General features: G+C 36.5%; 1 protein-coding gene across 1 annotated transcript in view; it reads left to right on the top strand.

Annotated features, from left to right (window-relative positions):
* Positions 1 to 14,270, top strand: part of LOC109396361 (uncharacterized) — a 64,565-nt gene that overhangs the window by 28,933 nt on the left and 21,362 nt on the right. Inside the window, exons 5-6 of the mRNA XM_019668111.1 lie at positions 545 to 631; positions 9,435 to 9,514. Coding sequence (XP_019523656.1) covers positions 545 to 631; positions 9,435 to 9,514 — 167 coding nt within the window. The remainder of the gene's footprint in view (positions 1 to 544; positions 632 to 9,434; positions 9,515 to 14,270) is intronic.

Raw genomic sequence — 14,270 nt, 5'->3', positions numbered from 1 at the left:
ACAGAGAGCCTCAGGCAGAAGAGACATACTTTATTCACTGACTCTCTAATGTACCACCCACCTGGTACAATGGCCAGGTTTTATAGTACACAGAGACAAAAGTGGCACACAGCCAAGGCACTTATATAAGTATGTACATAAACAAAGTGCACGGTGCCTGCACTCATCCCACCCCCTCGACCAGGCGGTCCGTAGTCCCACGGGATGGCCAGGTGAGGGAGCCTGACCAGCTATATTTTTCCTACAGTGGGGATACTTCAATTTATGCATCAAAATAAATGTTTATTAATTCAAGAAAAATGCTCCAAAGAATAATATAATCACAAGCTATCAATATCCGCTTGGGGGCTTATGTAGTTCATGGAAATAATTTGGAGCCCAAAGAACACCTGGGGGTGTTCATCAGGGACTAGAACTCCCTAGAATGGACCACAGAGCTCTCATATCATATCACCAAGTTACCACCTTGTGCTGAGATTGTTTTGATTTCAAATTTCTTACACTTACTGTGAATTCTGCTAGCCAATCCTCTGCTTTACGTTAGAAAAGAAAACAGTCAATGACATCACCTGGCAGGAATCCAGCAAGCCTGACAATGATTCCCACATCAGAAGACTCTGTCAGCTAAAAGGTAATTGCTAAATTTAGTTCCGCTGACTTTGCGTTTTCCTAGTGTAGTTTAAAGGGCAGGTAAGAAAAATTTACATCTTTCTCAATTAAAATAAGCAGGGCACACTACTTAAAAAGGAAAGACAAATAGAATAGAAGAGAATGTATATGTTATTAATAGACTACATACATGTGAATGTAGATACACACAGATATACAGAAAGGAAATGGAATCTAATTAAGTTGTCTATTGAAGCAAAGGATCAGTTGCAAATAATATTTGAAAGTATTTCTGTGTCTAAAATAACTTAATATTTTAATAATTTAAAGTAAAAAATTGGCACATAGAGAAAACCCTCTAAAATAACACCAATATATTAACAGTTATTATATTTAGGTTTTCTTTAAAAATTTAAGACAAATAATCTTGATCATTAATGCAAAATTGTATCATTTTATAATTTAAAAATTCCCAATAACAAATTATCAGCCAGATATAGAAAATGTATTAATAATAAATCACTTCAAAATTAAAATTACTTAACTTTGGGACGATAATGAATAAAACAAAAAGTCTTAAGAGTTCACAAAGATGAATAAAAAATTGATTTAGTTGGTATTCTCTCTACAGTTTTGCTGGAATAAGAAATATTTGATTATATTAGTCACTGATTATTTAAGGGTTTCCAATTAAAAATTTTTAGTTTTAGTTTAGTGTGCTATCTTTTTTAATTGCACAGATATAGTTAGAATTTTTTTCAGTTAATCTAAAAAGTTAATATTTTTTAATATCTTGGGATAAAGGGAATTATAGTGTATTTTTATAGTTAGTTTAAAAGTTTGTTTATACATTCTGTTCAGATTTTGCCTTTTGTTTTTGTTTTGTTTTTTAAATGATTTTTATTGGGGAATTGGGGGAAGGGGGACAGACAAGTTGCTGTCCTTTTGTTCTTCAGTCTAGTTGTGGAGGACATTCCTTCACTTGCCCAAGTTGGCACCACCATTGCTCTCTTCCCGGGCGAGGCAGATCAGTTGCTGGCTTCTGGATAGCCACTCACTGCGGCTGCTGGCCGTTCATGCTGGCTGCTGACTACACACAGTAGCCCATGGCAATCCACTGCAGCAGGGGACTGCAGCCTAGCCGTCGCTGGCGACTCATGACAGCCCAGCTCCAGGTTGAGCTGTTGTTCAGCATCTTAGCTGTAGAGGCCAGTGTCACTGTCCCTCATATGTGGGATCCGAACCGTGGCCCTCTGACATCCCAAGCCAGCTCTTAACCAAAGTGCCACTCAGCCGGCCCTGTCTTTTGTTTTTTTTTCACAGAGCTATTAGCTTTACATAGTAATTATTTGTGAAAATAATCATTTTTCCCTTGAAATGTTTTAACTTTATCCAAGATTATATAACATTTTGGTGAATAATTTTAACTAAATTTTAAAATATTTACAATTTTCTCCATTATAAGCAAATAAACAGGCAAAACATTTTGGGATCATTTAAATTTCTTTAGATGAAAACATAAGAAATGTTTTAATAATGCCGTGTTTTGATTGGACTCTATCTTCACCTCATGGATGCCAGCTGTCTTCATTCACACTCTCAGTAGGTTAGTCATACATCCATACAGCTATCCCTTTAATAAACACATTATTTTTAGATTATTGTATATTGTTCTATGGATAAAGAAAGTATAATTGTGTTATTGATTATTTTTAGTTATGTTATAAATCTCTACCAAGTATTCTAATTTCTAAAACTACCTTTTTGTGAACTATTTTTTTTTAATTTAAGAGTAATAGGCAAGTAATTCTATTACAGCTACTTCTGAAAAAGCAGCAAAAAATCTTGAACCTTAGGTGATGTGCTTTGGATTAGTGATCTCTGTTTTGTCAGAAAAAAAAAGAAAGCCTTTATAGAAAAATTCTTTGATGTTTCTCAGATTCTTGAGTGACTGTGGTGTGCGTGTGTGTGTGTGTGCAAGAGGTTTAGCTGACATTTCAGCAGTAGCAGCTGAGTCATAGAACATTTCTTTGGGATTAATGATGTGCTAGGAAGAGTTGATGGCCTGAGACCAAGGCTATTGGTGCCACTGTAAATTGAAAGGGAGATTCAGTGGAGGAGGGAGGACCACAAGTAGTGGACTTCAATTTTATGGGTAGAGTAGCTTCATTTCCAATGCTCAGAATATTTCTAAGCAATTAGTGCCCTCCCTATCAACCCATAATATTTCTTTCTCATTTTAAACCCGACTTTTTAACTGTTCATTGCATAATTGCTTAAGAGTGGTGTACTGTGCCTGAGGATAGGCAGTCTGCGAAGTTTAGTGAGATGAATACTGGAAGGTGCATTGTTGCTATCATCCACCGCCCATGGTTTTATTGAACACTAATGGAGAAATTGTAAAGACCATCTCAATAAAACAGACAAAAACATATAGGGAAATAAGTGGTAGGAGTGACATTAACTTCTAAAGAATCTGTTATAAACTCCGAGACCAAAAAAAAAAAAAAACCAAGCCATTTCCCTCAATTTCAATTTCAAAATGGTATTCCTATATGACACATATTATATTAACAGCATTGCAGTATTTAAGAGTTTCGGGGCCTGATGAAAGAAATCTCCATATGCTATATTTAGCCAAGGATTTGTACCTGATGTTTTAGTCCATAAAGAAATTTACATAGTTAGATAACATGACTGTGTTATATCAGTTAAGACAAAATTTATTAGAACAAGTTGAGTGCCAGAAGCATAAAATTTTTAGTTTATCTAATCCATTTCCTTCTTCTAAAAAGAATTTTGTCTAAACCTACATCTGTGCTATTTAGGGACTACATCTGTAAAATAAATGTGGGATAAATTGTGTGCTCAGGACTTTACAACTGAAAAGTTGGCATAGTTTAGATATCAAGGGAAATTAATTTGTAATTCATATTGTTTCATTTTTAGCATCATAAGCAGGCAGAATATTCACAATATTCATTTTAGTAAATTAAAATCAATTTTAAAATCTTTACATTTATTTTGGCTTTAGTTTTATGAAAGAAAAAGTATACCTGAAAGAACAAAACTTTGAAATCTATGAATTGGAATTTATCTAAGATTGAGTTATGAATTAAATAAAGATAGTTTTAAGAACAGGGTTTCCATATTTTATACCAGAAAGTACAAAGAATAAAAACAAAGCAAACTTTAAAAAAAATTATTAGAAAGAAAACAAAACATGTTTGGAGACTTAGAGATTTGTTAGTGTGACTGCTATATACCATTCCATAACACAGAAAATATGCAAAAAAAATTGACATGTTAGTAAAGGAAGAGGGGACTGGATAAGGTCAGGAAACACAGTTAGTAATGAAAAGAGTATTCCCACACTGATGCAAAATTGTTTAAAAAAATAAATCCTATTTATTGTTTTGATGAGATTTATTTCATATACAATTTATTTCATATATATATATATATATATATATATATATATATATATATATATATATGTATGTATGTATGTTAAGGCCTTCCAGTTTAACATTTGAATTGCCATTGGTTTAAAACCTTTTTCTTGAGTTCTAGTCAATATTATTATTTGGCCAACCTCTTCAGAGTAAGTATATAAATATTTTGACTTAATTTTTCCAGACTTTATTAATTTTTTTTTCTTTATTGGCTTGATACTCTCATTTTCAAGATGGCAAATGTATATACAGTCACAAATGTACTTACTATTCTGTTTAATATTCAGGAACTACAAATTAATTTAAAAATTGTTTCCCAGGAGCATGTGATTTAAGATTGGTTAGACTGAACTTTATGAGAATGACAGAGAAGTACTATTTCACAGCCGAACATCTGCGTATGATGTAGGAATAAACTCCGAGCAATGGCTGCCTGCTGAGCGGACCTCTTTTATTTCCAAGGAAGGCTTTCCAAATTGAATGAGGAGAACACTTAGAGTTCTAGTGTTCTATACAAATGAATCGGGATTCCTTCAATTCATGGGGAGTCCTTACCAGGATCATACTTACCTGAGTGTAGTCAGAAGTATCTCTGTTAAAATAACCTAGAAGCTTATTAGAAATACCCGCATTGTTTGTTTGTTTTTAATATTACTACTTTATCCCATTTTTTTCTGCATCTCCTTTTGAGGAACAGTTGGAGTCTGATGTTTATGGTAGATGGTACATGTTTATGTACACTTATTTGTGACCCACGTGTGTAGTTTATGCATGTTCTGATGACCTATTGCTGCACGCAAACCACCCCAAAACTTAATGACATCAAACAACATTTTATTAGGCTCATGGCTGTTACTGGTCAGGAATTCCATCAGGGGCATGCTTCATAATGTTTGAGGCTTCCTCTGGGAAGAAGACTTAAATGTCTGGTGGCTGGAATCATCTAGAGGCTTCTTTTCTTACATGTCTGGTACCTGTCCTGGGATAACTTGAAGGCTGCTCAGTTGGGACTGGCCACTGGAGAACCAATATGTGGCCACTCCATGTGACCCAAGCTTCTCCCAGGCTAAGGGCTGGTTTTGAGAGGGAGGGATGAGAGAGGTAGCTTCACACACATCACATGAGAAAATGTCTGGAGAGTGAGCATTCCAAAATATCAACACAGAAGCTGCAAGTCTTCTTTTGATCTAGCCTTGGAGGTGACAAAGCATTACTTTCACTGCATTCTTCTGTGACAAGAGAGTCGCTAGGGCCAGCTGAATTCAATAGGAGGAGAATTGAACTCCATTTCTTGATATAGGTGTACCAAGATCACATGGCAGAACATGTGACATGGAAGGTATTTTTGTGGCCATCATTGGAAAACACAACTGCATATTGACTAATTAGACTATTGCAACTTTGTTGCTACTTAGAACCATATTGCTTCTGCTTTTATAAATCTTCTCTTGTAAGGTAATATTTGGGCAATTACAAATAAATAAAAATGTATAAGACCACAAAACAAATGGCTAATCTTCATAAAATTCCATTTTCCTGATGTCCTTTCCTTAGGGCAAAACCCTTAAAGGTCTTCCATTTTCTATAACAGAACTCACAAACTGGAAACTCTATAACTGAATTTATTTTGAGAAAAAGCTTGTTTGGGCCATATGATATTTGAGAAATCAGAAAATTTTACATTAAGATATCAGGTCTTTGGAAAAGTCATGATGTATTTTGTCTACATTTTTCAAAGGTTATTTTTTTATATAAAGAACAAAAATCAATCAATGATATATTGCCCGTTTTGTTCAATAACCTTTTGCCATTTTTAGTGAGCTTCCTAATTCCTCATTCATAGAAGGACCTGTCTTTATTGGCGAAAAACTGAACAAGGTGCTGATTTTCGGCCTCATCTGAATTGAATGTTATACCACACGAGGAGTTTTGAAGAGAGCTAAACCAGTGGAAGTCTGATGGCACAAGGTCAGGCGAGTATGGTGGGTGTGGCAACACATCCCATCCAAGCTCCAATATTTTTTTTTGTTTTTGTTTTTTTTATTCTTTATTTTTTTAGCTGAGCCATCCTGCCACTTGTTGGCAGCTCAGTGGCAGCTCAGCTTGGGCCAGGAATCGAACCAGCGACCCTGTTGCTCAGAGCTCACACTTTTAAGTAAGCTCTTAACCAACTGAGCCACTCAGCCGGCCCCTCAAGCTCCAATAATTTTTGATGGGTGATCAAACTTGTGTGTGGTCTCACGTTGTCATGATGGAGAACAACTCCTTTACAATTAACAAGCTCTGGACGTTTCTGGATGATGGATTCATTCAAACTGCCCAATTGCCGACAATACATATTCACATTGTTTATTTGGTTCTTTGGTAAGAACTTGAAAAACACGACACCTTTAAAATCCCACCACACTGAGCGCATAACCTTCCTCTGATGAATGTCTGCTTTCCATGTCGTTTGAGGCAAATCATCACGTCGGGACCAAGACAGTTTGCGTACCACATTGTTGTAAACAATGCACTTCTCATCACCAGTTATCAGTCACTTCAAAACAGGGTCATTTTCCTCACATTTAATGAGCATATTGCAGATGTTTATATGCACTGTCAAATGAACTTTTTTGAGTTTATGCGGAACCCAAATATTGAGCTTGCTTATGTATCCCAGCTTCTTCAGGTGGTCGTGAATGCTTGAATGATGGATGTTCAACGTTTCTGCAATCTCTTGTGTTGTATAACGTGGGTTTGACTTGATCAATGCCTTTATTTTGTCGTCATCAACCTCAGTGGGCCTCCCTAACCAAGGAGCGTCGTTGAGATCAAAATCACCAGCATGGAATTTTGTGAACCATCATTGGCACCGACGTTCTTGTAGAGCATTGTCACCATAAACTTCATGCAACTTTTCACAAGCTTGACCCAAGTACTTCCTTTTATGGAAGTAAAAGAGTAAAATATGGCAAAAATGCACAGTTTGGTCTTCCATCTTCAACTTGTTGTAAAATCTCCAAAACTCAACCAAATCGCTCAATTTTTTTTAGAATGAAGCTACAACTGTCAGCTATCAAATGACATAGCAATAAATAGACACGAATGACTCTAGCACTTCCAAAAATGAACTAGTGCCATCTGTCGCAGACATGCATCATGACTTTTCCGAAGACACAATATGTACATTTACACTCTTTTGAAAAACAGGAGAGACACAAACATCCTGGACTCAAAGTCTGAGGTGATTTCCTTTGAGAGCTGAGAGCAATGGCTTCCCTTTAGCAATGGCGGCCCTTCAGCTCACCACATACCTCCCATTGTCTCCTTGACAAAATTCGCTTCTTTTATTCAAGTTACATGTTTGACACCTGTAGACGTTTATATTTGTAATATTGATTTAATGGGTTATGTCCAAATTTCTCCACCTACCACTGAAGGCCCATTAAAATTTGGCTTTATTTACTCTACCTCCTATTCCTTACTCTAGTCCTATCTCCTATGCTATTCTCCGAATTGCTTACCCCAGGCCCAATCTCAATTTCCTCCCTTAATGAAATATGTTCCACTTACACTACACTATAGGCTAGTGTTCATAACATTGCCACTATAACATAACTTTTTCTTCTACCTTTCCAAACCATATCCATTTTTCAAGCTTTCATGGGCTGTCTCTCCCACAACTACTCTGGGTCATAGTGATCTCTCCCTATAATTCTGTCTGAATCACTCATTTTATTGCTATGCATTGTTATGCGAATGATGTAAATGCATTGTGTGTATTTCTCAGCTGCTTCCAGATTCTAGAGTACAGGTGACGACTTTACTGTTCTTTTCCTGTACCCAGAAAAATAATTAGAGAAGGAGCTCTCTAAAACTCATGTCAAAGGGATAAAAAAAAAAGGAAGAGATGGAAAGGAAATGAAGGAGTGAAGGAAAAACATTTTTATTTTTCTAAATACAGAAACTAAAAAATAATAACAAAGCTCCATAATTCTGCTTCCATAATAACATCCTGACTCTGTGATGGAAGATATTGCTTCAAAGAGCCAGATCACAAAACCAGCTCATTTTAGGTTTTGGGTTTTTTTGTTTTTTGTTTTTTTAATATTTTGCCTATGGAACTTTAAAAATATTTATTTATTTATTTATTTATTTAATTTCAATTACAGTTGACATTCAATATTATTTTATATCAGTTTCAGGTGTACAGCATAGTGGTTAGACATTTATATAATTTACGTAGTGATCACCTGCAATTAGTCTAGTATCCACTTGGCACCATACATAGTTATTACAATATTATTGACTACATTCTCTATGCTTTACTTTATATCCCCTTGACTATTTCATAACTACCAACTTGTACTTCTTAATCCCTTCACCTTTTTAAAGCTAGCTCATTTTAAAACAAGTATTTTCTAGAATCCTGTAGCATGGTTCTTCTGATTTTTAAATATTAAGTTACTGATGTAAATAACTCTGAGACCAAGCTGTGAATATAACATATCTTTTAACCACAGCTCTGATGGGGATTTGAAGGAAAATCTGCACTTATTTTTTACCGAGCATGAGGGGTAGACCTTATCTGCCCTTTCCTCCCTGACAGAGAATGTGAGTGAGGAATGGTGGAAAATTGAAGTAATGATTGCAATTAAAAGGGTGTGAAGGTGAAAGGAAAAATGGCTGGCCTGTGGCCAGTGGTTTCCATGGGTCTCAGCATCCTCACCTGTAAACTGAGTGGTTTGGGTTAAGTGATCCACCAGGTCTCACCCTCTTTCAGCACATGTGTATTCCAGATTCAAATAAATGGAGCCAAATAAATGCAGCCCCTTTTACAGGGCTTGAAAGGGAAATGCTACCAGCTTTTGAAAGGTTTAGCTGCAAGCAAATTGATGTCACATTCCAAAGCTTTTGCTAAAGCATGCATACAACAATTTCAATATAAATAATTCATATTGACAAGACATAAACTAATGAAACCTCAAACTGCCAGGGGTGGAAAGCTTGGTTTAACAGAAACTGGTGAGCTGATAATTTCATGGAATCATAGTATTTTGGAGTTAGAAGTGGCTTTAGTATCTATATGCTACTCTTTTATTATGGACAGAGGAACTGAGTCCTAGAGAGGTTCCATGGGTTGTGCAGGTACACAGCTGATCAGTGGCATTCTTTATTTTAATTTTGTGAAATTTTTATTTTATTTTCATCTGTTTCTAGTGAGAATAACATTTTAAAGAAAATAAACATTTATGATCTAGTCAATATAGTATCTTAATAGACTAAAAACAAATAAGAGTATGAAATTGCACTCAAAGTTCTTAACTCCTATGATTTCTGAAAATCTATTAGTATACATATATCTATAATATTTATTTCTTTTGATAGATCTAAATGAAGATGATTTTCTTTTGAGTAATAACATACATACTCTTCAAGGAGAAAAACTACAAGGCATTTCTTGTCAGGTAATGTGAATTATCAACATTTATGTGGTATTTTGGGAGAATCATCTTATTATTGAGTTCTATAATGTGTTAGAGCAGTGTACAATACTGAGACAGCCTTGTAGCTATTTTGTGTTTAGTTATTGTAGGTTGTTTGATAATTGATATGCTTATGTCCCTGTGAGTTGGAAAATAAAGGAAAAAAATCAAATGACTTGAGTTAATAAACCATTTTGATTATCCAAAACATCATGGTCTGCAGCTTTTTGATAAGCAACTCTGACCCTGTTAAATTAATATACTGGGGTTTTCTCTGACAAGATCTGCTGAGTGCTTAGAACCATCTGGCAACCTTCAACATGGGGTACATGGCTTGTTTTCTTGCATTTGGTATAAAAACATATAGTGTGATTCCTGACATAACCCTTTTAAAATTGCATTAATTAGCCTAGAAGTTCAAACAATTAAAACACCTGAACTTTGGGCCTCCCTAATAATAATAACAACATAACATTAACTGGCAGCCAGAGAGTTGCTATTCATCCTGTAACGAAAAACAGTGTCTGTGTCAACAGGGCCAACTCAGGCATTAAACTGATTTTTAATATGTTTCTGACAGTGATGGGGTTCTCTTTAATCATTCTGATAGTTTTCTTAGAAAATTTAGAACTACCATTCCTCAGTGCAGTAGATTGATCAATAGGCGAAGGGGTCTATAGTGTATGAATTGTGAGGGGCTGGTTTGGTGACGAAAGGGAGCTCGGATTCCCAAATCCAGCCTGACTTCTGAGGCTGTCAGAGGCCCTCCAATGAGTTAAATAGTGGACCATGACTTTTGATCAACCACAGTTTCTGCTGGCTGTTCTGAAGCGTCCAGGGTGATAGACCTGTGTTCCCGAGGCTGGCTGCACACGGCTGCATACGGCCTGAGCACCTGTCAGCCGGTGAGTTCTCCTGCAGGGCATGGCTGAGAGCTTCAAAGACAGACAGAGCCTTGTCTGAATCTTACCTTGGCCCTTAGTAGCTATGTGACTATGGACAATTTCCTTAATCTCTCTCTGCCTCAGTTTCCATCATCTGTAAAAATCAGTCTATAAAGAAACTATGTCTCATGGCCATTGGGTGAATTAAGGGAAATCCTTCATTACAGCACTTAGCTTCATGGCTGTAATTTTGGAGATGCTTTAAAAAATTCTTGAGAGTCTCATGCTAAGTGAAATAAGTCAGACAGAGAAAGTCGAGAACGATGTGATTTCACTCATATGTGGGATATAAAACTGAAATCAACAGACAAACAAGACAATGAAACAAGCCAAAAGTCATACACACAGACAACAGTTTGTAGTTACCAGAGGGTAAGGCGGGAGGCGGGTGGTAGATGAGGGTAAATGGGGTCAAATAAATGGTGATGGAAGGAGAACTGACTCTGGGTGGTGGACACACAATGTGATATATAGATGATGTATTACAGAATGGTACACCTGAAATCTATATAATTTTATTAATCAATGTCACCCCAATAAATTTAAACAAAAAAGATTAGAGAAGCAGGAGGGCACAGTGGCTGAGAATGTGAACTCTATTGCCAGGCTCCCTCGCTTCAAGATGGCTTCATCACAGCCTCGCTGTGGGACATTGGCAACTTACCTCAATTATCTGTGCCTTTGTTTCTGTGTCTACAAAATTGTGATAATACTACCTACTCGAGAGGGTTTCTGTGAGAATTAAATGAGCTAATACATACACTACTATGAAGAACAACAAAACAGTTCAAATTTTGTTATTGAGGCTCCTCTCTTCTCTTTTCCCTCCTCTTCCTCTTTCTCTTACTCTGTGCAAGGGCTTAATGACACTTTCACAAGCACAGCTGGCAGATTATCTCTGAAATATGCAGTCTCATTCTCCTAAATTTAGATGAGGTCTCAGATATAGTATCTAAGTGAAACACTGTCTGATAGCTGGGAAAAAAATAACAGCTTGTTAAGAGTAAGAGCTCCCCAGACATGTGTTGTACCAAGAGAGACCCATCTTTAGGTTTTTGGTAAAAAAATAAAACCGAATCTTGGAAATAAAAAAATAATGTAAAATAAAGAAAGTTCTTAGAAAAAAAAAAAGGCGGTTAGAGATAAAGCTTCACTCTAACACCAATCTTTCTGATATTTTAACTGGCCATGAAATGATTCTTCTAGAATGGTAACCATGCAATCGTGCTATGTAGTTTGTCTCACTAAAGATTAATTGAAGGTGTTCATTTCCGGTAACAGACATGCAGGAGCTCTTTCATCTAGATATCTTTGTTTGGGAGTAGGAGGTGGTCTTATTTATTTTTAATCTCTCTCTTCTCATTCATAGTAGGCATTCAATTGAACTTTAATTAAGAAACATTTTTTTTTCTGTCTGACAGAATACTTGAGTGTAACAATATTATTAATTATTAGGAATTGTTATGCAAATGATTAATGTATGCACTCCTTGTGACTGAGGAAAAGTAGAAACAGTTAACGCTTTGAAAGATGGAGCACAGAGGGAACCGTTCTCAAAAGAAGCAACCTTGATGTGAATGGGGAAACTGGCTTGCTGGAAGGCGTAAGGATGGACTTGGGCACCGACTGTGGCCTCTCAAGTGAGCAAATGACTTAGAGTAATGCTTCTCCAGCCATGGCTTCAAGACCAGCTGTATCAGAACCATTTGGAGTGTTTATTAAAAATGCAGACATCTGAGCCACATCTCTGTCTAGCTGAATTGTCATGTCTGGAGCCCCAAAATTGGTATTTTTGTGAAAGTTTCCAGAAGATACTTAGTGCAGAAACCATGAGACTCTGGAATCAGGACAATTGGTGGACGCTTGTCTACAGACATCATGCCCCATGAATTTGCACTTTACAAGCCCAGACTTATCTCAGGTCTCATCAGGGAAGACAACAAACAGCGCCTTGGGAAAACTGAAACTGATTTTTGTTCCATATTATGGGAATGATGCACATTGATTATTGAACTTTTCAAAACTACTCGTATGTGAAAGTAGAAAGAATTAAAATGAAGAATATCTTAATGGTAAATATTTTCATATAGCTAGCCATTTTACTGAATATCATTAATGTGGGATGAAATTCATAATATGTAAAACATAGTAGTAGTTACAATGATCATAGGACCATACCTAGAAAATATACTTTGGACAATAAAAAATATACAAAGTAAAAGATTTAATCATTAACTCAATTCCCAGTCAGAAAATACTCAACAGAGGTGTTTCCTTCATGTTCTCAAAATGGGAGGAAAGATCTTAGACATAGAAGAAGGTACAAGGAACCAAATGGCAGATGTTTAAGAAATGCTTTCCCAAATGCCAACTTTGCTCCATGAATATTTCTGACTACTTGGCCTGAGACAAACTTGCTGGAGAACTGGGCTTGCAGAAGTGCTGATAGGTAGAGTTTGAAGCAAAGCAGACTGCCGGTACTGCGATCATTACACTAACCATAAAGCACATCTTGGGGGCAACTCTACTCCCAGCATTTATTTTTGTATCCTTGTTCTTGTTTGTTCTTTTCTGGCAGCATTCAGTTGATGGCTCAAACCCTTTGTAGCATATTGAAAAGGGTATAAAATATGCAGTAATACAGACTTTGGGCTAATATATTTTCAAAAATGGTTCATGCCTCATTTCTCACATAAATTCTTAGGTTGCATTCAGCCTTCAGAGCGTCATTCATATTCATGATAGAAAAGAGGGATAACATTTATTACCTTCAGTGCTGGTGATATTAAGCACTGTCAAACACACCCTCCCAGAACTGCACCAAAACATTTTCTCCCTGAGCTCCTTCAGTAAGAAAAGTGTTGCTGAGTGAATTAATTTAAATATATATATATATATATATATATATTAATTTATATATATATATATATTAATATATACATACATATACATATGTATATATATGCTTAGGTTCCCTTCTGTGGCAGATATTAAAGTACTAAGGGTTAGATCACTCCACATTCATTCCAACCAATTTCTTTCTTGACATTCTTTTCCAGAGGGACTGTAAATTTAAGTATCTGAATTCTCAGACTCTCCTGTCACTCGGGGTGCTCAGGGGACCCAATTCTGGCCAGTGAAGTGTTGTCAGAAACACTAGGGGTGGAGGGTGCTTTCTTTACTGAAAACAAAAACAAAAGCAAAAGAGAAAACAAAGCCTCCTTGGGAGGAAAGTCTGTCCTTTGTCCTTGCTGCTGGAGCTGGAACGTGATACCTGGAGAGTTAGCCATGTCTTCCAACCATAAGGGCATTAGGTACACATGAAAGATAGCTGAGCATGCACATGCATGCAGCCTGATTCATGACTGACATACTTGAGTAGCAACACCAGCGGTGAACCTCCTACATCTGGACTTCTTACCATGTGGAAACATAATGGCCCATACCTGTTTGAGCCACTGTTTTTGGGTTTCCTGTCTTCAGAACTGAATGAAGTCCTAACTGATACACTTTATTTTTAAAGCTGTCCCTGTTGCTCATGCTAAACTCTAATTGCTCTAAGATGCTAGACCCAATTGTGCTCACGGAGATGGATGGTGTCTAGACGCAGCTCTGACTGTGCAACCTTGATTAGCCTCCTCCAGTTCTCATGCAGCATAATTAGCATCTACAGTTAAGAGCTAGTCATTTAGTCCTTAAGATGAAAACTGGATTAATAACAAAGAAATCATTGGCTCTATTCAGACTTAAAACTGACTCCAGTGTAGCACGCCATGTTGGGAAAGGTATGTAGA

The sequence above is a fragment of the Hipposideros armiger genome, unplaced genomic scaffold, assembly GCF_001890085.2.
Source record: "Hipposideros armiger isolate ML-2016 unplaced genomic scaffold, ASM189008v1 scaffold_517, whole genome shotgun sequence".
In the NCBI taxonomy this organism is placed as follows: Eukaryota; Metazoa; Chordata; class Mammalia; order Chiroptera; family Hipposideridae; genus Hipposideros; species Hipposideros armiger.
The sequence above is the reverse complement of the archived record's forward strand: the minus strand, read 5'-3'. Positions and strand labels throughout refer to the sequence as shown.